At 45.5% G+C, this 23,167-nt stretch overlaps 1 protein-coding gene across 1 annotated transcript in view; it reads left to right on the plus strand.

Moving 5' to 3' along the window:
* The first annotated feature begins 1,401 nt into the window (after nt 1-1,401).
* TNFRSF21 (TNF receptor superfamily member 21) overlaps nt 1,402-23,167 on the plus strand; it is a 58,881-nt gene continuing 37,115 nt past the window's right edge. The window contains exons 1-3 of the mRNA XM_057494348.1: nt 1,402-1,883; nt 19,931-20,582; nt 21,993-22,484. Of these exons, the coding sequence (XP_057350331.1) occupies nt 1,797-1,883; nt 19,931-20,582; nt 21,993-22,484 (1,231 nt within the window). The 5' untranslated portion in view covers nt 1,402-1,796. The remainder of the gene's footprint in view (nt 1,884-19,930; nt 20,583-21,992; nt 22,485-23,167) is intronic.

Consider the following 23,167-nt stretch of genomic DNA (forward strand, 5'->3'; position numbering starts at 1 on the left):
GTTGAGCATTAAGCCCCAGTTTTGTGAAGTGGCCTAGCAGAAGTGACCCCAGGCTGGGCCTGTGTTTTTCTTTTTAACATGGCTCTCCCCCCTCCAACACCTGTGGACAATTCTTTTCTTGACTGGCAGATGTTTAAAAGAATAGATTGGATTAATCCTCATTTATTTTTAGCATCTTCCAAGTGTGCATAAAGGCCAAAAAGCGTAATATATTAATAAGAAAATGAATAGTTGGCCTCTCTGCCTCAGTAGATTACCTTCAGGAGTACTGGGCATTAAGTCTTGAAGTGGATAATTGAGAAAATGTAATTGTCTTGAAGGAGAAGGGGTCAAGGAAAGCTAGAATAAGCCCAGCACCGTAGGGCTCACAAATGAGTGGCGTGGACCTGATGGCAGAGGGGTAATTTCAATATAATATGTCACATACTGCCAGAACCTAGACAATGAACTCACCACATCGGAAGTGATGGCCACAGTCAGGAGATTCTACCTCCCTCCAGGCGAAACACAGAAAGGGATGCTAGGTCCGCTGTCACATTAAAAAATGTAACAGATACCAACCATCCAAGAGAATTCTGTTTCTTCTGAAGCAGTGTGCTAACTTCCCTTTTATCCACCTACATCCCACAGAGGCATTTGAAACTTAACTCAAAAAATTATAACACTTTTTTTTTGAGGGGTGGGGAAGGGTGTTTCTTTATCGCTGTGATAATATAATGCAAAACCCTAGATACTTTAATTAGGAAAATGAACTTGCCCTCACATTCCAAGGATTTCCAACGCCTCTTGACAACCGTGCATGGACCCAGCTCCACAGATTCCGGGTTTGAATTTCCTTAACTGTATTTATAGGTTCACAGGTTTTCAAACTTTGCCCCATATTAGAATCACCTGGGGTACTTTTTTAACACTCTCACCGCCCAGGCCACCCCTGTTTCGATTAAATCCGAATCTCTGGAGTGAATCAGGCATCAATATATTTGTTTTAAACTCTCCAAGCGATTCTAAAGCACAGCCAGGTTTAAGAACCAACTTACTGGTCTCTTTTGGCACGCAGTTGACTAATGCTCTACGGTCGTTGGGTGCTTTTAATCATTACGTCAATAGAAAGGCGTCTGTCGAAGAAATAATTCCCTCAGGATCATCTTAGAAAAAAAGAGTACCTTTGGGTCGGGGTGTGTGCGCCTTCCCAGCGTTTTCCCCGATCAACAAACAGCTGCATTTCCTTCAGCGAACGCCAAGGGGCACCCTCTCCCTCCTCGTTCCACCTGGGACGCCTTCCCCTTTCGGCTCGCACAAAGAGCCCGGCCTCCTCCCGGGTGACATCACAAAGGGCCGATTGCCCGCCCCTTCGGCGCCACCACGTGTGTCCTAGCGCTCGGCGGCCACCCGACTCAGTCCCTCGCCGGCCGGTCGGGGCAGCGGAGGAGGTGGCTGGCAGTGGCTGGAGGCTTCGCTATGGGAAGTGGTTCCTTTGCCCCCTCGCGCCCAGCCCTCCTCCCTGGTTCTCCGCAGCCGCTGTTGGAGGAGAGCACCGGGAGGCGTGGGGTGCAGCCGCGGCTGCCTCTCCCGGCCCGGGCGGCCGCGCCGCTGGGCAGGTGCTGAACGCCCCCCGGAGCCTCCCTGGCCGCCTCCCTCCTCTGCCCGGCTGCCGCAGTGCACATGGGGTGTTGGAGGTAGATGGGCTCCCAGCCCGGGAGGCGGCGGTGGATGCGGCGCTGGGCAGAAGCAGCCGCCGACTCCAGCAGCCCGGGGGCCGCGTGCCCTGAGCACCCGTGCGAGCCCCGGGCTCAGCCATGGGGACCCCTGCGAGCAGCAGCACCGCCCTCGCCTCCTGCAGCCGCGTCGCCGGAGCCACGATGATCGCAGGCTCCCTTCTCCTGGTGAGCGCGCCGGGGGCTAGGGAAGGGCGCTGCTCTCCCGGAGCCGGGAGGGTCACCGGGCCCGGGCTGCGGGAGGCACGAGGTCTGGCCGGCTGGGTCGGGGGCTTGCTAGCCGGGGAAGGCAGTGCAGCGAAGAGCTCGGACCGACTCATTGGAGAGAGCCGCAGGGTCCAGCCGGGACTCCGGAAAGAAGGCGATTTGTTTGCCTTGCAGTCTGGCTGCGCTGGCGCCAGGCGCTGGAGGTGGCCCCCGCGCTGCCCGCACACTTCAGGGCTTTTCCCCCGGCTCGGCCCGCCTGGTGCCCCACTCCCCGCGCACCCCACGCTGCACCGGCCGCTGCCCTCTCCGCGTGGTGTGGGGCTGGGCTGCGGCGTGGCGCGGGGGCCGGCGGCGGCCGCCGCTTTGTGGCAGCCGCAGTGTCATGTCGGGATGCTACCGCAGCGGGAGAGAGGTACCGGCGCGCGCCGGCCTCGGGCCCGCCGCGAGCGCGGCGCACAGCATTCCCGAGCAGGGCGCCGCCGCCCCCTCCCCCGCCGCGCCTCCTGGGCCCGGGTGGGTCCGCGTTTCTGCAAGCCGAGCAGAGAACCCGTAGACCCACTCCCTGGCGCCTCCAAAGCGCCGACTCCCAGCCAGCCAGCGCGCCGACACTTGGGTGGGGGGAGGGAACGAGAGCGCTACATAAAGGAATATGAATTTTCTCCAGTCTTTCCCATCCCTCTTTACCTTTGGCCAGGCTGGTGACCCTGAAGGGTGGGGCAGGTTCCTGTTAAGCCCCCCAGCTGCCTTCAGCTCTATGGAGTGCCCTTTACCTAGTCCTCCCTATTTACCTGGTCAAAGCCCAAAACCGCCCTTGACCCCAAACTTCCCCCCAACGCCCCTAGATTCCTTAGCCTTCTTTCCAAATTTAGGGGGAGGGGACGAGGTAGGTGGAAGAAAATCTGAGATCGAATCCTTGAGCTACCGTAAGATTCCCATGCCTTTTCATCTGCACAGAGGATGAAAATTCTTAGCTAAATACCAAACAAAAACAAAAAACAAGAACCTATTTTCATGGCAGGGCTATGTAAGGGAATGGCTGGTTTGCTGTCTCCTTCCTGAAAAGGGCTGCACGCCCGGCCAGCCAAGATCTCTCAGATCCCGGGCGCCGCCGTTGCTATGGCCTGGGAATTCATCCTACAGCCACTCTGGTTCCCTGGGTGAGTGTGTGTTTTAAGGGGAAGAGAGAGACTAAAGTTTGGTGTTGATAGCATTTATAATGAGGTAACTCCCAGTCTTCCTTAAGAGTCTGTCTCTTCTCTGCCCATTTATAGTAATGACAAAGTCAAGATTGGTACCCTTGAAACAAATGGGGGGGATGGCGAGAAGTGGGGGGTCTCGTCAAACAGTGAGTCTGGATTGACAGTCTTGACATGTAAAAAAAACCATCCAAGTCCATGGGAACAATGTTGGTCATAACATTGGTGGAGTTAGATCCATCCTTGAGTTTCCTTCTCGGCTTTAGATCTACTACTCTACGCCCCCTACATGCCTATCCAGTCCCTCCAGCCATTCTGATTATTTTGCTCACCATAGAGTCCATTTCTAGATTAAATCTTAAGTCAATGAGATATTTTCATTTATTTTACCTTTTAGCGTGAAATGGGGTCATACAGTAAGATCTCTATGTTGGTGAAAGTGTAGGTTGCTTCAGCCAACTAAGCAAGAGCCCAGCTACTTTTCTTAAATCATTAAACTCAGTTTACCTAAAAATTGTTCACTGGATTTGCAACTGAAGACCTGAGAATTTAGGCTTGACTATCTTTTTAAGAAATGAAATTTATAATGCAGCTTAGAAGGAATCTCAACATGATAAGTAAAGAGGAGTCTTATTCTCCTTATTTGTGGAATGGCCTGAGGTTGAGCCCTTTATCCCGAATATACAAGGGGTCACCAGGGGTTTTTGCTGTAACCCCCAGCCAGGGTGGAGTGGCAGTGTCTTTTATTTTTCCCATCCCTGTTCTGCCAGCTCCAGTCCTCAGAGCAGGCATTGTTAACCTATAAAATGATGATCCCATGACACTGTTATAAAGATTTATTTATCCCATTAGGATTCTTGACCATGTGAAAATGACAGACAGCAGGTACTAGAATGCAGGTGAACATGGCTGAGTGCTCAGAACACTCCCTAGGGAAGTGGAGAGGTTAGTGACCCACCCAGTTAGATTAAGACATAAACCCAATAAATGTCCTATTTATTATGGCTTTCATTTACCCCTCTTGCAGATATTTCCCTTTTTGTGTGGCAGTATTTGTTATTGTCATCATTGATACTTTTTTTCTTGTGATGATAAGCTAACTGTATGAAAGAGAATTTACTATAAGCCTAAGAAAAACTACCTGTATATGATATCTAATATATATGATTATATATATACATATATGCGTATTATATATGTATATATACTTTGTATATAAATTATGTGAAGCAGGTGGTATTATCTCCATTTTCCAGAAAGGAAAATGGAGTCTGCAAAATTGTCATTGGTTTGTCCTGGGCCACACAGCTCACAAGTGCTGGCCCTGGGGCTGGAAGCAGGACTGCCTGACTCCTCAGCTCACGCTCCCTCTTTTATGCCACACTGCCTGTTTCACAACTCCAAACTGCTAGATGGTGAAGTATAACAGCAGGGAAGGCTCACTGGAGGAAAGCCCACCGAGCTGGTGGTTTGGTTTGTTGCTGAACTTTAAGGAGAATCACATGATGGGAATTACATTATGAGAATTACAAATGCCTTTGGAAAAAAGCGTTCTTGCTGCTTGCACTTCAGTTTCTGGTGCGTCGAGGTGTCTGCGTGATACTGGAAGGTAAACCACAGACCGAAAGACACAATAGTACACGTTCCAGGCCAAGAGTCTGGAGAGAAGATAAATGAGACCTTTAGGTCTGTGCCAATTTAAGGGCTTGCCCAGTGTGACACAACACACTCAGATGTCTCCTGCCCTCGGGGAGCTTTGACTAGACAGATAGATGATGGCAGTGGGGCAGTCAGAAGAGAAGGGAGCCATCATTGATGAGGAAATGAGGTCTGAAATTTTGGAAACCACTCTTCTTTATGTATTGTGAATTCCAGATAGATGGACATTTGCAGGAAAAGCCTGTTCAAAATTCCCGCCCAAGTAGTATTTGTCACTGTCATCGAGACTGGATGTCCACCTTAGTGCTACCTGACCTTCACTTACCAAAGTGAATTATCTAGCATCTTGGCACTTTGCCTCTTTGACCAGGAGGGCACAGAGTGGTCTGGTGGGGGCTGAAGTCCTCAGTGGGTTTGGGGCAAGTTCAGGGAACTTTGGATTAGAGCTGACATTATATCCAAAAGATTTTCTCCTTTCTATATGCCTTAACTCCACAATCCTAGACTGTGAAAGCTGAAGGGAAAATAAAACAGCCTAAATAGGGAAGCGACTTAGTTTTCATGTTAACCTACATTGAGCACCCACTCTGAGAGAGGGACTGTACGAGGCAGTGGGGAATCCAGGTAGGAATTAGGATTTGGATCTTACCCCACAGGTACTTTATATGATCTATAGAATGTACAATTTACATGATACATAAAATGCACATGGCTCTCAGTAGTGCCGATTGGGTTTCATATGCTTATGTGGAATCAGTGGATGAAATGTATTATACTGAAGGTAATAACACAGAATATGATTGATGTTAAAAATCTTTAAATTACTTGAAGTAACTCTGACTGTTAGTCTGTAAGTAAAAGAAGAAAAACCTTTTGAGTCTTAGAATATCATCTGTTAGCCTCAGTGGGGAAAGGGACTCCAGTGGGAATACAGACCTGCCCTGGAATGCACGACTTCTGACTCTCCCATCCCCATTGCCAGAATGTATAGAACAAGACTGAACTTCCTCATCTGAACGGTTTCTAAAGGCATATGGCTGAATTTGCCTCAGGTCCAAAACAAACCAACCTCTGGTGTAAATAAAATACACAAGTGAACTGAATCATCAAGGAAAAAATTCCTTGTAATGGAATGTATACTACCTCATGTTGAGAAAAAAGCTGAGACTAAATAGGCATAGATCCACCAACTGGCTAAATTACATATTTTAGTGTGGCTAAAAGTCTGTCTAGCTGGATATAGTGAGCACAGTTAATGCCATGTTTTCCGGGACTGTTTGCAGAAGGCCCGTTTCCCCAGCTGTGTCCTTCCTGGATAGGGGCAAGTGGGTGTGGGCTGCCTGGCTGGCTCCAGCCAGGTGGTCTGTGTACTTTCCATGCTGTGGATCAGAGCTGAGACATCACAATTTACACTTGACTCCCTCTGTGAAGATGGGAGGGAAAGCCTCTTTGGAGACTCTGTAGGCAGGTTGCAAATTGGTTTTGTACTCAGCCTGCCCTTTATGAAGCATGTAAACTATAATTGGCTTAAGTAAACTTTATTATATTATCATTTTTTAGTGATGGGAAGTGGTCAGATGCATCATCAGACTATTCAGGGGCCAGTGTGACTTGAGTGACTTCTCATTGCATAAACGATGGTGCCTGTTTCCAGTAAGCACTGACATCGTGCTGGCGCTCTTCCCCCAAGCAGGCCTGGCAAGTTCCCCTGATGCCAGATCCCTGGCCATTTCCTGGAAAACTCAGGTGCTCCTGTGACAAGAAGAGCCCAGAGTATCTCATCACCTTTGGGCATGTGCCTGATGACCATTTGGAGAAGATTCGGGCTGGACCATCAGGCGCAGATAGGTCTTTGATAGAACGGAAACTGATGCCATATTACGAGTTAACTCAGTCCTCCAAATTGAATCCCTGCTTAGCATTCCGGATGCTGGGTTTTGTTGCCATTGAAGTAGCAGCTGCTGAGCATCGGTTCTTTAGGAATAGGACCGAGATCATGAATAAATACTGACTTTGCCCCCACTGTTTATATTTGTCAAATACCAAAAAATAAACAGGAATCCTAAACTGGCTTGTGTGCTGCCACCTGGCATTCCTATCGGCTCCCATGTCCAGCCTGAGTCCAAGAAGAGAGCAGCTGGGCAGAGGTCATGACTCGGAAGGACCCTGGCTGGTGCTCGGGAGTGTGTGCTAGACTTGGGGCTGCAAGGGGGATGGGGAGAGGGCTCACTGAAGTGTAGGCTGTTGATTCAAAACAGGAGGCACCTTTCTTTTCTTGAGGGGTGCTAAAGGCCACCAGGAATGGTTCCTTGTCCTGGATTCTGACCTTTTTGTTTTTATTTTTGTTTTTGTTTTTTGAATGTTAGCACCCTGGCCTTCAAGATGACAGATGCTTGCAGTGGGGGGAAGACTGTGCTCAGAGGAACCTCAAGCAGGGTGGGGTTGGGCCGGGGGTAGGTGGTAGTCAGGGTGCTGATAGAGCCCCATGTTTTTACAAGGACTGAAAATTATGGCTAAGGCTTTGTTCTAAACTAAAGAACAAAAAGACATAAAAACAAAAACAAAACGAGGCCTTTGAAAGCTTAGCGAGAGTTATCATCTGATCTTTACGTAATTTTCTATTTGCTCTTCTGCAGCCAGAAATGGTTGGTGGCTCAGTTGCTTGGAGCCGTTTGCAAATCTGTTTTGGGAAGAGGAACACGAGTAAATCAAGTGGATTTAGGAAAGAGGAGGGGAGTTAGTCTGTGGGTTCTGGAACTGAATGAGAACAGCTGTGGGTGCAAGAGGCCTGTGTTGCTGAGAGCCCGAGGGAAGGAATCCTGGGGTCTGTTAATATTATATTAATCAATTCACACTGATACTGATACTACTAAGTTCCTGTTTTTGAGTACTTGCCATTGACATTTTGTTGAAGACCTTCTAGAAGTGATCTCAATCTTACAAGTCCATGAGGTAGTAGCAGTCGCCCTGTTTTACGGAGAAGGGAATGAAGTTTAAGAGGTTATGGTCAAGCCGTGGGCACTTACTTGCCAGAGAGAGGGCTCACCTCTAGGTCCCTGTGGCTTCCTACACTGGTCTTGTTGCCAAGTTGTGGGGAGGGGACAAGTAACCTGAATTTACCAGTTTTGTTTTCTGTTTTAAGGGAGTGATTTTACCTGAGAGTTGAGCATTTCTCTTTCCATTCACTGAGCAGTTCTGCTCCATGATGGTGCTTGGAAATTTAGCCCCAATGGCTGATTATAAAGTAAGAGCAACCCATGCGTGTGTGGATTGAGAGGGGCGGGTGTGGAGTCTCTGGCAAGCATTTTCCTGTGGCGTGATTCTGACAGGCGATGGTGCCACCGTTAAGATGGAAAGATACTCTTGCAAATTGAAATGTTATAAATAGGGAATGGATGCTTTACTTTCCTGCTACTTGGGTCATTTCGACAAATATTTGCTTAATGAATAACAGTGTGACATGGGTTCTGCTTAGCAATGTAATTTCAATTCATCCCAAGAACTAGAGGACCTTTTAGGGTTTTCTTTTGCTGCCAGCCTAATTATTTGCATAGGATTAGTGCGTGGGTTTGCATCATCTGTGATTAGTGTTTCCTTTGTTAACTTTTCATTTCAGATCTCTTAGAAATGGGGTAAGCTCCATGATTTGCATGGTCCCATAAGTGATGGGTCTGTGTGTGGTTATCACAGTCACTCGTAGTGCTCTCCTAAGCAAGCTTTTAAACATATGTCTTCATAGATTGTAGGTGCTTGGTAGACTAAAACAGGTAAAAGGTGAGAAATTTAAATGTTGGTGCTGGGAAAGAGGTTGGAATTCTGATTTCCTGAAGAACCCTTGCGAGAAAAGCATTACGTGATTTCATCCTAGGTACAGCCTGGTCAGTTTAACCAGGATCAAGTGAGGCAGGAGGGTGGGAAGGGGGAAAAAGACACAAAGGCAAATGGTGACAGGTTTTCCCAAAGTAATTTAACTGGTTACTGTTTACTCCTTGCTCTTCCTTTACTTCTAGAAGTCCATGGCTCCTGTGTTTCCCTTTGGTTTAAGTCTTGTATAACTGGTCCAGGAATAATACCATATTGGACTAGGTTGGGCTGTGCTTCTCAGCTCATTTGGGATGCTCACGGCCAATGTTGTTATTCCATTTCAGCTTCTTAAAGACGATGGACAATGTGTTACTCATCTTTGTGTTTCTGACCCAATGCCCTGACACAGAGTAGTTAAGCAATAAATGATTGTTGAATGAATTCCAGAAGGATCCTGTTCTAAAGCAACTATTCGTTTATTCTAGACAAGTTAGAGGGTAGTTGGCATTTGAGCCACATCTCAGGACTTTGGGCCATAACTGTTAATAACTCAGAGTTATTAACAAAGACCATTTAAACTTCAGCTTAAGTCGGCTGACGAGGAGAGCCTAGTGGATATGGAATTCTCTTTATGTGGCTTCCAGTTGTTTTATTCTTTGACAGTATATAAACATTTATGTATAGTTAGAACTAATGTGTATGTACTTGCTTGTGTTCTACTTTTCTTTATGTAGCTATTTTCTGTTATCTTAGATTTATTTTCATTTAATAAACATTTATGGGGCATCTATTACATGTCAGGTATTGCTAGACTCTGGGTGTGTGATGATGATAGTAAAAAGCTACTCATGACCTTCCCTTTGGAGGTCATAGTTTATCAGGGAAGACAGAAGGGGTGATGTTTAAGGACTTTCCTTCTTAAGAGCAGTAGGAAGGGTGTGCCAGTAAGAGGGAACAGCATGTGGAATGGCACAGAGGTAGGAAGGAGCGTGCATGTTCAGAGAATAGGAGAAGGACATTGTGATGGATACTCAGTGAATAGGGGTAAAGGGAGTGTGGATTAAAGTTGAAGGGGCCAGATCCTACAGGGCCTATCAAGGTGTGAATGTGTCAGGATATCCCTCTGAGTACAGTGGGAAACAAGCATGTAATATGGTCCGAATTAGCTTTTTAAAACCTCACTCTACTTGCTCTGTGGAGAATGGATTAGAAAGGGGAAGTGTAGATGCAGGAGGCCAGTTGGAGTATTTTGTAGTACTTCAGGGGAAGGATGAATTCTGGGGTAGTGGCAGTGATAAGGATTGCCAGTTAGATTTGAAAGATTGTGGAGATTACTGATCTGAGGAGGTAGGAAAGGTTGACGGAAAGCAGTCATTAAGGCTGACTCCCTGGTTCCTGAGTTGAGTCTTCCGTGGTCTGATTATTTTGAAGAGGAGGCATGGGTCGGATTGGGGAATCCAAAGTTTGGGTGTTTATTAGTAAGTTTGAGGATGTGTATTAGTTCAGGTCTTCGTGGTTGCCATCTATTAACAGCCACCTGTCTTCTGGTTGGCACTATGTCGAGCCATCCTGCTGTCGTTGGCCTCGTGGGCCATCGTCACTGCTCCCCTGCTGCAGGCAGGCAGCACTAATGAAGTCATCTCTGTTCAGACCACTTGCTCTTTTTCCTTTTGGGTTGTTCCCAAAAGTGAGGTGTATTTTGAAGTGTAGTCCCCAAAGTGGAACTGCTGGGTCGCAGGAAATGAATGAACAATTTTATGGCTCTCGCTACATATTGCCAGATTGTCTTTAGAAAGACTGAATTTATTTTAGAGCACTACCAGCAGCCTATAAATATGCCCTCTACCCCGCAAGCCTGCCAACATTGGAGTGTATCATTTTAATTTATTTATGCTGCTTTAATATAGATATGTAAAGATCCTTGGTTGTCCAAATTTACATTTCAGTAGCTTCTAGGGATGTCATAAATTTATCCACACGATAATTACCTTTGCAGTTACTGTATGTCATCCTCTGTCTCAACTCTTGAGTGGAATCTGTTAACTTCATTTGCATTAATTCTTTACCTTTTCAGTTTAAAGCTTTCAGTAGCTATACATGGCATGTAATATTACATATTAATAATTTTTTAACATTACTATATTTAATAACAAAATGTAGGTTACCGTTCTTAAACCCATTCTTTTTTGTGTCTGAGAGGATGATTTTTGTTGTCAATTTTGTTTTAGTGTTCAGAAATTGATCTCTTTACAGATGAGCTAATAAGTAAATTTCAATTACTTTGAAGTTTATATTTGATCTTTTAAATGTTGGGTTTGACATTTGTGGATGTCAGCGTCATGTTGGTGGTAAGAATTACATCACAGTATTCTGCAGGACGTTCACACACCGTATGTAAGTAAAGGATTGTATGGTCAAGTTTGGGAAATGCTGGGCCCTGGCAGGTCACCATTTTCTGCAGTCCTGCTGGGCCACCAGGATCCACCACAGGCTAATACTAATTGTGCCTCTTCAAGAGAGGGCTGCAATCAGGAGCATTTCCTAAACTTCTACACCCAAATTGGTAAAGGTTCGCTGTAGATCTAGATAGTGTTTTTGGCTTTGTGGGTCTCTGTGGAAACTACTCAACTCTGCCTTTGTATTTGAAAGCAGTCCTAGGCAACACCTAAGAAAATGGATGGATGTGGCTTTGTTCCAATAAAACTTGATTTGTGGACAGTGACATCTGAATTTCAAATAATCTTCATGTGTCACAAAATTGTATTCTTCTTTTGATTTTTCCCTCTGAAAAAATGTAAAAGCCAATTCCTAGCTTGTTGACGATAAAAAAGCAGGTGGCTGGCCTAAGATTGTTAACCCCTGTTTTAGAACCTAGGATCATTAACATCTTGTGGGACTAGATCAGGGAAACTCTAGGAAGTGCTTACGTAAACTCTGCTCTGTTTGTCTAAAATATGCTTGCTCATGGTGAATCCTTCCTCCTCGCTTGAGTTTTCTTGTTTGCTACATACTGTTTGTATGTCATCTTTTAACTCATTGTTGTGTGGTCTGTATTTTGTGTGTATTTTTTTTGTTGTGTAGTATGCTCCAAAGTCTAAGAGGGTATGTTTCAGGATTATAGCCTTTTAAAATCTGGAGTCTTTAATACTCTTCTCAGGAATTGAATATTTGCATTTTAATTGGGGGTGTTTCAAAGGATTTTTCTAATTCATAAGGGAGTGAAACTAAAATATACTAAAATGGTAAGTAGAAAGAAGCTAAAATGTAGTAAAATGGTTAAAATCACTAACATTTATGGACAACTCACTTGTGTCTTGCCTGTTTTACCTGCTTCATCTGTTTTAGCAATTAATTCTGAAGACAATCTTAGGACAGTGGATGTTACCATTATCTCTATTATACTAATGAGGAAACCGAGAACCGGGTTGCGACTTGCCAGGATGCCCCAGCTCTAGGGCCTGGTAGGGCTGGGCCTGCCCTGCGTACTCCAGGCAAAAATAGGTTTTGTTTATGCTTTCATGCTAGAGTTGCTGCGCCGGCACCGTTGGTACTTTTGCCCTGGTTTAGATGAGGGTTCTCTCATTCGTAGTGAACACAGAGGCATATCCCCCGCTGAACCTTTACCCCGCTGTCTGGGTTATAACGCACAGCTTCTCCGTGTAGGCGGGAGTCTTAGCCTGTAGGAGTAGCCCTTGCCGTGGACAGAGGGAGGTGCAGTCTGTGGTCTGAGGACTGAATGCTGAGTGCACACACTCTTCTGCATTGCAGCTCCCGGGGAAGACAGCATCTGGGTTAAGTCATGCCTGTGTTTTTCCTTTTCCCAACGTCCCCCGAGCCTGCCTCTTTCCAGCGCTATAGTCAGCACTTCCTAGCTTTGGCATTTTCTATGTTCTCCAGCTTTTACAAGTCCTTGCTTTTGCCCTAGCAACAGAAGGCTTTTTAAAATCAGCAGATAGGAGGAGACATAAGTGCAGACCAAATTTATGTAACATAACTAAGAACAGTTTCTGCCTGTGCCTCGTGGAAGCTTTATCCTTGGAGTTTCCCTGTTTATACATTTTTTTTTTCTCCCTTCAAATCTAGAAAGTTTCCAGCAGTCAGTGTCTTGCTGTTCTGTATTTATTGTGATGCTCAAATAAAATGGTCAGGAACTCTTAGGGTGCCTTGCTCTGCCTGGCTTTGCCTTTTGATCATCACCTTAGCATGTTTTATTGCCACCATCGCAGGAATAACATGCTTGCCTTCTCTGTCATAACTATCCACAGTAACTGAGATGCCTCCTAAAATATTAGTCTTAGGGTGCATTACAGTTTTGCATAGCACACTCACACAGTCTTCTTGCTTGCCTGTTATGAATACACCAAAGTTCATCACTGCCTTGAGTTTACTAATTTTCCATTAAAAATCACTGGCGTTTGATAGGGAAAAAGAATGACAGAAGTATGTTCTACGTGTAAACTGAAGGGAATTTTTTTGTCATTTGTTTGAAGGATGAGGTCATGGGGTAAGAACTGTTACAGATGAATAGGCCTCACCATTCTGACATGTATGAGCACATCTGGGTACTCCTTGTCTTTCGTCAGGTCCACTCTGTGCCCTAGAGGAGAAGGGGCGACAGCACCAGTGTGATGTCGGTCACCTAGGGGAGTGGAGCCTTCACAGCTGCTCATTTCAAAGCTACCTCTCACCTCTGAAGTTTGCTGTGGCCTGGGGTTTACCCTGTGGTCACTCTTAAGTATTTATAGTGCTCCCGCATCCTATACAGTTTGGGATGGTGCACTGATATTTGTTCATTTACCCATTATGGTCACCGAAGTACATGTCCTGGATGAATGAAATTTTCCAAATAACTAAAATTAAAACTAGGATGGAACATAGATAACTTCTGGAGGATCATCTCATTCTCCTCCTTTTTATTCGAAGCATCAAGTTAGAGTCACTTTTTAAATAAAATTTTAAAAATACTTTTAAGTTCTTCATCACGCTTGCATGTCGTTTTAAACCCCATGCTGAGCATAATTCTTGTAAAACAGTTACTGTTCTGTTAAAACCGTGTCTTGTCCTTTGGGTCTTTGGAGGCAAAATGAACTCTTTGCCCTTACACTGAAGGGTGCCAGGCTGCTTTATCTCTTGAATTATTGTGGCTACATTGTGGAGGCTTTTTGGTTTTCTCACACTATGCTCATTTCCAGCAACTTCTTCTACCACCAGACTGTAACTTGCTGCTTCTAATAATTGATGGTCTGCAAATCCATTCACTCATTCCATTAACAAACACTTTTCAGATATATCATGAATTGTATACTGTCCGGTAGGGCTTGGATGGCATCCTTATATAAGATAGAATCTATCCTTGTCCTCATGAAGCTTGTGGTCCAGAGGGAAAAACACACTGAACAGACAGGTGTATATTTACACCTGTAAATTGTGGTAGTTACGCAGTAAAAAGGGAATGAGGGGAGAATGTGAAACCTGTTTGAAACTGGGGAGAGAAGGGCAGGGGTGACCTTCGAGGCGGTCCTATCTCTGTGATGGACTTTGAAATTCATCGTAAGTCATGGGGAAGCCATTGAGTTTTAAGGCGGGGATGGAAGGATCAGATTGGTGTGGGAGTCAGCAACGGAAGCTATGAACTCAGTGCCAATGCTGGACTCCAGAGGGGGTCTGAGGGCTCCGTCAGTGTGCTTATGGTCCCTGCACATTTTGACATTTCTTTTGACTTGCTCAGCTCAGGTGTTGACTGGCTTTTTTTCTGTAAAAAGACCAGACAGTAAATATTTTCAGCTTGTGGGCCCATATGGTTTCTTTTGCAACTGTACGGTTCGGCTGTTGCAGCATGAAAGCAGCCATAGGCATTACCTAAAAAAATGGCTGGGTTTCCGTAAAAGATATTTATGAGGACACACGGTGGTTGGAATTTAGTTTGCTGACCTCTGGCTCGGAGGGTGCTTTGTTTATATGACTTCCACCATCTTTATTATTGAGGGAGTTGAGCAAGGGAGGAAATATAATCTGTGTACAGGTTGCTGTCCCTTGCCTTGGGCTACTTATAATCATCATAGGAAGGTAAATATATATACTTATGAGCCTACCAATTAACTTTACAAGATAATATGTAATTAAGTAACCAAAATGATAAACAGAAACAGGAAATGTGATAAAGAGTTCACTCATCTGCTTGGAATCTGGGTGTCTAGAAATAGTTGTAAAGGCTTCATGGAGAAGGTGGAACTTGACAAACACAGACACCTTGAAGACTCGAGGTGAATACAACCCAGTCTCACCTGCTAATTTTATAAGCAAGTAAAACAAGGTCCAACTGATCTTCAGGCAGAGCCTGGACAACACCACACATCCCCTGTTCTCTATATCTTTGCCCTAGTATCCTTTCTACTTCAGACCTGGTCCTCCATGCAGGCTGAGAATACACATATATGGATTTGTATCAGGAGGAAGGAGGGTGAGAAGTTCCAAGTTACAGGCTGTTAAGGGACTTTGTCCTTGAAGAAAGCAGTTCTCAAAAGATCGAGAACAGCATACTTGTCTCTGTTATTTGGGATGGGAAGGAGAGAAATGAAAATTTGGGGTGTAGAGTGGGAAGGGAAGGGGGGAGTTGAATATAGAAAATGAATGCATATCTTGACATTTGGGCAAGGAGGCAATTTACATTCCTCAGTAGGAAGAATCTGTAAATGAAGGCACGTCCATACTGTTGAAGCAAACTTGCCCGTTGTAAATAATGAAATAGTCTCTGTGTTCTGATAATGGAAAGATTTCAGTGATGCAGTAATAGAAGATGAACAAAAGCAAATCACAGAACAGTGATGTTCTGTATGTATGGCCTGTCCCCTTATATATGCAAAACAGAACACAACACAGAGCGACTGAAACAAGCAGCTTGAAGTATGTATGTGTGTATTATGTGTAAGCTCAAAAAGGGTCTGGAGAGATGTGCACCCAAATTAACAGTGAATTTCTCATCTGAGGATGGGTGGATTTGAGCAGAGACTTAATAAACATTTCACTCTATTTTGTAATCATTGAATTATGGCAAGAGTGTTTTTTTTTTAATTAAAATATTAGTGAAAAAAGAACTATTAAAACAGTAAGAAGTACCAGTGTGGGTAAGAGGAGGAGGGAGGGGCTCTGACAGTGGGCTGCCTCCACAGTATTTCTCAGAATCAGAGGTTAGGGCCAGAGGGGTCCTGTTTTGAGGAGTTCAGGGGGGGTTCAAACCTGAATCAGGCATCAGAACCACTTGGAAACTTTAAAAATCAAACCAAATGAAGCAAATTCCTGGCCCCATTGCAGACCCACAGTGGTCTCAGGTGCAAGGCCAGGGGATGTGAATTTGTTAAAAAGCTTCCCAGGTCATTTTGATGCTGCGTTTAAGGTCTGAGGCTTTGATAAACTTCTGATTTAGTTTCTCTGCTCTGTACAAATGTGAGAATAAAGGACCTTGATAGGGTAGGACCCAGCCTGAGTGTGTTCTAGGTCTCACTCTCTCACATTTTGCAAGGACTGTGTCCTGATTGAAGTGTTATCCCCTAACATTAGCTTTTTAGTATCATCTAAGCTTGCTTTTGTATTTTATAGAGAATGTTTCTTAAATACTGTTTTTGAACTTGATCTCCCTCCGTGATTCACTGCCCATGGCTTTGCCCCCAGAATCATCTTTGGGAATGATTTTTACGCGGTTTTAATTTTCTTAGAAGTCAGAAAGTTGCCATCAGCTTAGTGGGAAAAGCTCTAGTTTTTAGGTCACGGGTCTTCAGTTGACTAAAAGGACTTGGAAAATACCTTGTTTAAGGTGCCAGCTGTGTGTCTATTAAGAGAAAGGCAGGTTACCCCACTTCCTCGCAGCAGGGTTTCAGTGAGAACCAAGTGCCCAGGGAGCAGTTCCTCCAGCTCAGGGGCTCTGATGGGTTTAGCTGTTCACTTTGCGAATGGAAGAGATATTAGAGGTCCCTTAGCGCCGTGATTTTCAAACTTGTTTTAGGCATATGCCTTCCTTCAAGTGAATTCTTACTTGGAAACCCCCATAGTAAATTGGTCAATCAGAGCTGCTGGTTTGAGGCAGAAATGGGGAGTTTGGAGCCTTACCTCCATCTCTGCCCCTAGACCCTTAGGTGCACCCTTCTGGCTGAAGAACAGCCCTGAGACCAATGTTGTGTCCCGTGTGCTCTTTAGTCCAGTTTGACAATCGTTGATTTCTTCCTCTTTGTCCTTCCACGGGTAATCATTTACCAACTCTAGCTGATTTCACCTCAAATCTTTTTGCCTTCTCTTTCCGTGGCCACCACCCTAGTCCAGGTCACCCCCCATGTCCCGCTTGGCCTCCACCTTCTAAGTAGGTTTCTCATCTACTCTCCCCCCACACCACTTGCACCTTCCACTCTGCAGCCAGATAACTTTTTTTATTCGCAAATGTGATTATATGCCTCTTTACGCCCGCCCCCAATATAAACATGTAGTCACTACTCATTACTCCTTAGGATCAAAGTTCAGAGTTTGCCCCATTTAAACTGTGGCCACAGTGTTGCGCCATGAGGTGGAGCCATACAAGTTTTTTCTTTCCTCAGCTGCCTTTCCTTTCTGCTTCACTTTTGCTCTGGCCTCCCTCTGCCCAGCCCCCCTTCATTTCTCCCTGCCCAGAGTTAAATTCTGCTTTTCTCTCCTTCAGAACTTCTCCAAAACATTTCTCTTAACAGCCCGAGCTAGGACGCACCTGTTCAGCCCCTGTCACAGGACTCTGTATTTCTGCTTCTCAGCAGTCACTCTTTTCTAGTGAAGTTATTACTGAGGTAGTTAGCTCTTGCTGCCCATCTGCATTAGTAGGTAAACTCCGTAAGGGCTGGACCAGAGTTGGCAAGGTTCAGTCATCGGTCTGGGGTGTGGTGCCTTGTTACACACATAGTAGGTTTTCCATGCGTATTTGCCCAGGGCATTTCGGGTATCCAGTTCATGCCCAAATCATCTTTCTGGTGTTCAGCCCAGATGAGACTGCCGAGGCATCATTATTTATTAGCTCTGTTTGTGGGGGCTGGAATCGCTTCCTGGAGCATGAGGTAATGTAAGGTCTGTTTTTAGAGCCACATTGTCTAAAGTGGGTTACCTGGTATGATGCAGTTTAAAAAGCCCTGAGCTTTGCTTTAATTAGAAACTCTACCACTTATTCTAAATGAACAAACTCCTGGAAAATCCATTTAATCAGTGGGAAAGAGTGTGAGGCAGTGGGGTTTGGAGGTTTTGTGTCTGCTGGGGGGACCTCTGGTAATTCAGGGGACTGATGCAGCACATAGCATCCCCCAGAAGGGTACATGGTGAGATATAGGAAGGTGTGGGAAGCTGAGGCCCAGTTCTACACGGGGTCATACGCAGGCTGTGGCCACTCGCTGTGCTAGGTCTGCAGAGCCACCTCCTGGTATGTGTCTGGCTGATTGACCAGCCACCTGCACAGGTAGGGACCACACTCAGAACCCACAGTGCATCCAAGTTCACAGCCATGACCATCTGGCCAGGTTGCGTCTCTGTTCTCTGCCTTCATTTCATTTGCACCAGGGTGATAACCTGCCATATGGGTTGTTTATATATCTTTGAAACTTCCAGAATGCTGCAGCTATCTTAAAATGCTTCTGCATTTAGAAACTAGATATGAAAGAACTCAGAAAAATACAGAGCAGAGCCACTTTTGTAACCTGTTGGGTGGGGTTCTTGGCGTGAAGGAGACCATGACAAGAATTGTCCTCGTGACAGCCTTGCTATATGGAACTTGGGCCCCACAAGATGGTGATGGGCATTCTTCTCTCAATCTGATGCATCAGCTGTGCTTAGGGAAGGGTGGCCAGGGCTGACTTTGCACATAGAAGGACCAAGCAAAGAAAACCTGAAGTGAAAAAGGAAGGTAATGCAGAATTTATTTGTTATCAAGCAGGAGATTCTTGTTCTTCAGAATCCAAGGTGAAGTTAAGTTTCTTACCAAGAAAATCAACCACTACCGTTTTTCTTGGTCTTGGGTTAAAGAAAAGATGAATATATTCTGATATGCTGAAAATTTGTTTTCAGTATTGTCATTTAACTAGAGGCAGCTCGGGGATAGCATAAGGAACCTCAAGGGAGCTCCTCTGGGTTTAGTGACATTTTGAGGTGGAGGGGGATTGAATCTTGGGTTAAGTTCTAAGGTGCTATGGAGACGGGAACTATGATCACTTTGAAAAAATTCTTGCCTTATTCTCTTGGTTACTGTTACAAACTTAGAAGGAATTTGCCCTGATGGGTATCTGGTAGTTTGAGACAGCCATGATTTTCTTTCTTGACATATAACCTGTCTCCATTTTGTAGAGGGCAATGGAAGGCTTCTTATTGGAACCTCTCAATTTTCATTAATGTAGCCAAGCTCTTTTTAAACATTCATTCTTAAACATTCCAAACCTCCCTGCCCCTTCTCAGAAGGACCTTAGGGTTCAGTACCACATACATAATAATTTCCTTTCTCCCAAGTTTTCATTCTGGGAGCTCATATAAAAATCCTGTCTAGCTGAGTGAATTTTCTATCCTATGAATTAAATTTGTATCTGTTGAATTCTCTCTGGACCCAGCTTTTTGCTCACGTTTCTAGGTGTCCGCACATCTGCGTGCTCCAGTGACTTGCCTTCAGAGGCTGAACAAACAGGATGTACATCTTAAAGCATCAACTCAGTTGTTTAAAACACATTAAGAATGCCAAGGGTCTGCCTCTGTTTTGCAAACAAAACAAAACCAAAATAAAAAAAAACATTTTGCTTTGCACAGACAGCAGCTTTGAAAAAATTGTGCATGTCTATCATTTCACTCCATCTGGTGGGTATAGAATATATAGCAGCTTGAGCATATGCCATCCTTCTTCTCAGTTGCTTTATTCTGGTCTTAAGAAGCAATGACTTAACATTTGGGTCATGGGAAAGAAATCAACTATTCAGCTAGTTATCTTCCTGTATTAGAATTTGACTTCTATATAACATTTAACATATGAACTATAAAGTGCTTTCCTATTCATACTGTCCGTTGATTTTTATAATCAATTTGAAAGGTACTGTCTGCTTCATTTTGTAGATGGAAAGAAAGGGGACTGAGGCAAAGGTCAGGCAATGAAATGCAAGCTTCACAGCTAGTAGGTGAGACCCTAGGATGGACATGGGGTCTTTGTTTCTGTCCTGTTGTCTGGCAGTAGCAGTTTAAGAGGATGCAATACCGGTCAGATCCTTAGTAGGAATGCTGATGGGAGTGTTGAGATGTTTCCATCCTTTCTTCTCTGTGCCTATGTAACACCTTGGTCTGTGTCCCTTCCCCCTCCCCTTTTATTTCTTTCAGCTTGGATTCCTTAGCATCACCACGGCTCAGCCAGAGCAGAGGACCTCGAGTCTCACTGGCAAATACCACCATGTTGACCGTGCCACCGGCCAGGTGCTGACTTGTGACAAGTGTCCAGCAGGAACCTATGTATCTGAGCACTGTACCAACACAAGCCTGCGTGTCTGCAGCAGTTGCCCTGTGGGGACCTTCACCAGGCATGAGAATGGCATAGAGAAATGCCATGACTGCAGTCAGCCGTGCCCGTGGCCCATGATCGAGAGATTACCTTGTGCTGCCTTGACTGACCGAGAATGCACTTGCCCACCTGGCATGTTCCAGTTTAATGCTACCTGCGCCCCCCATACAGTGTGTCCTGTGGGATGGGGTGTGCGGAAGAAAGGGACAGAGCTCGAGGACGTGCGGTGTAAGCAGTGTGCTCGGGGTACCTTCTCTGATGTGCCTTCCAGTGTGATGAAATGCAAAGCATACACAGACTGTCTGAGCCGGAGCCTGGTGGTGGTCACGCCGGGGACCAAGGAGGCCGACAATGTCTGTGGCACACTCCCGTCCTCCTCCAGCACGGCCCCGCCTGCCCCCGGCACAGCCATCTTTTCACACCCTGAGCACATGGAATCCCCTGAAGTCCCTTCCTCCACTTACGCTCCCAAAGGTAACTTCGCCTCATGAGTTGTTTATCTGAGGAGGCCCAGTGGAGGTGCCAAGAATGGCCTCATACCAGGGATGTCTTCTCCACATTGTCTATTCCAAACTCCTATTTCCCATTGAGGAAGGGGCCTCCATTCTGTGGCTCGTTAAATCTGGCTTCTTTGGACCTATTAGAAACATTTAGTCTCAGTTTTCTATTAGGGGGGATCAAACATCTAAGAACGAGGTCACATCAAGCTAGAAAATAAGAACCGAGAGAAACAAGGACAGTGTGTGGCCTTATGTAAGTCACTTAAACCTCTTCAGGCCTTGGTTTCAGACTTTTCAAATACATGACTGATGCAGACGTTTAAAGTTCCTTCCAGATGGAGAGTTTTCCAAAACCAACCCTGGATAGACAGAGTCAGGACAGGAAGGAGGAGGAGGGAGGAAAATAACCATGACCTCTGGAAGGCAGGGTGGATATTGGCCCCAAGATGTAGGGCAAAGAAAGGGGAAGAAAGTCAGAGGCTTCAGAAAACAAGCCAAATCTGTATCACCTTAAAAGTAGCCACTAGCATTCACATCTGGAAAATAGTAAGTTTTTTTCTTTCGAATGATTCTAACGTTATATCATTCGCCAGGTAGCCCAGTTTTCCTCAGAATTCGTTTTGAACCTCAGGGAGACTATAAAATCTAGTCTCTATTTTCAAATCCTTTAGGATTGAATTTAATTTGCATGAGATGATAGCCAACTCGAGTTGTGCCTTCTAGCACGCTCTTGCATGTGGTTGCATTTGACCTTCATGATAACTGTGAGGAGGGCCTTCTTCCAACTGCCGTTTGGAAATGAAGAAGCAGGCGGCCCACCCAAACCTTGTTCATCTGTTAGTAGCAGATACTGAGAAAGTCCTGCCTGATTGTGTTCACTCACCTGCCTCCCCAAACCTTTCACGGGTCAGACGTGGATTTGAGTTTGAGCTCTTTTCCTTAGGCATAGTCTCCGTTTTACCTTTGCATCGCAAAATAGTCAAAACGTGGGAGAGCAGGAAGGAAGGAATCAAAGGACAAGGAGTTAAATGTGAGCTAGTTCTTGGGATGACCAAGAACAGTTGGGAGTTGAGTGGAGCTGTGAATGCACACCTGTCTGCTCAGTGTGTGACGCCAGGAGAAGCTGCTGTGAAGCTCGGATGTTGGAGCCGTCAGGATGCCCTTCGAATGGGCTCAAGGAAGTGAGGTCAGCTCTTAAGCTTAGTTTTTACCTGCCTTCCACATAAAGGTGCCGTTAGGTTATGAAATGTGCAGTCTAATTTATTCTTACGCTCCGAAGGTCATCTCTTTGATTATCTGGCCTGGTGTAATGATAATCAGGAAGAGGAGGGAATATCTAGATCCCCAAATATAGAAAAGCTCTTCCCCCCCTCCTTTTTTCTAGGCATGAACTCAACAGAATCCAACTCTTCTGCCTCTGTTAGACCAAAGGTACCGAGTGGCATCCAGGAAGGGACAGTCCCTGCCAATGCGAGCTCAGTGAGCAGGGGGGAAGGCGTGAACAGGACCCTCCCAGACCTGCGGGTAGCCCACCAGCAAGGCCCCCACCACAGACACATCCTGAAGCTGCTGCCGTCCATGGAGGCCACCGGGGGCGAGAAGTCCAGCACGCCCCTCAGAGGTGTCAAGCGGGGCCACCCCAGGCAGAACCTACACAAGCATTTTGACATCAATGAGCATTTGCCCTGGATGATTGTCCTTTTCCTGCTGCTGGTGCTGGTGGTGATCGTGGTCTGCAGTGTCCGGAAAAGCTCAAGGACTCTGAAGAAGGGGCCACGGCAGGATCCCAGTGCCATTGTGGAAAAGGCAGGGCTGAAGAAATCTGTGACCCCAATCCAGAACCGGGAGAAGTGGATCTACTACTGCAATGGCCATGGTGAGCCCCCCGCCGTCCTTGCTTATGGGTCCCCCTGCCTCTCCTTGCCTAGTCCCTGTCACCTGAAGGAGGGGGACATGCAGAGTTCCTGGCATCTCTTTCGTATCCCAAGTGTTATTTGACCTAGTTGTGTTAAGAAAAATGAGTGGTCAGCTTTCAACAGAAAACATTCAGAATGAATGACCACTCTACCCTTTTCTCCCCTGGCACATTTGCAGGAAAATGGTGCACGATCAGAGCTACCTGAAAGTGACCTTCAGGGACTTTGTTCAACCTGGTCCTTTAACACGTGGGGAGATGTAGTTCAGAGAGGTTTGGCTGTGTCCCCGACACAGGCTGGTTGGTTGTTCAGGACAGATGGGACCCACTTCCTGTCTCCTGACTGTTGGAGCTCTTACTGCTTCTACACTTTTAGGCTGTGCAGAAAATGAGGGAAAAAAACAACTTGTCTCTCTTGCCTTTTGGAATTTGACTCTGCTTTTAGATTCCTATAGCTGTTTGCATATGTACTTTTCTCCTTATATTTTTAGGATCCTATTTCTATCAGGATAGGAAGGTCTTTAAGATTACAGATATCCAAAGCTTAATATATTGGTGATCATCATCTGAGGCTGGGCCCTACATCTCCCACTTAATCATTGTGTGTGGAAAGAGGTTGGAATATTTCAGTTTTTTCTCTTTTG

Source organism: Manis pentadactyla, chromosome 16 (genome assembly GCF_030020395.1).
Source record: "Manis pentadactyla isolate mManPen7 chromosome 16, mManPen7.hap1, whole genome shotgun sequence".
NCBI lineage: Eukaryota > Metazoa > Chordata > Mammalia > Pholidota > Manidae > Manis > Manis pentadactyla.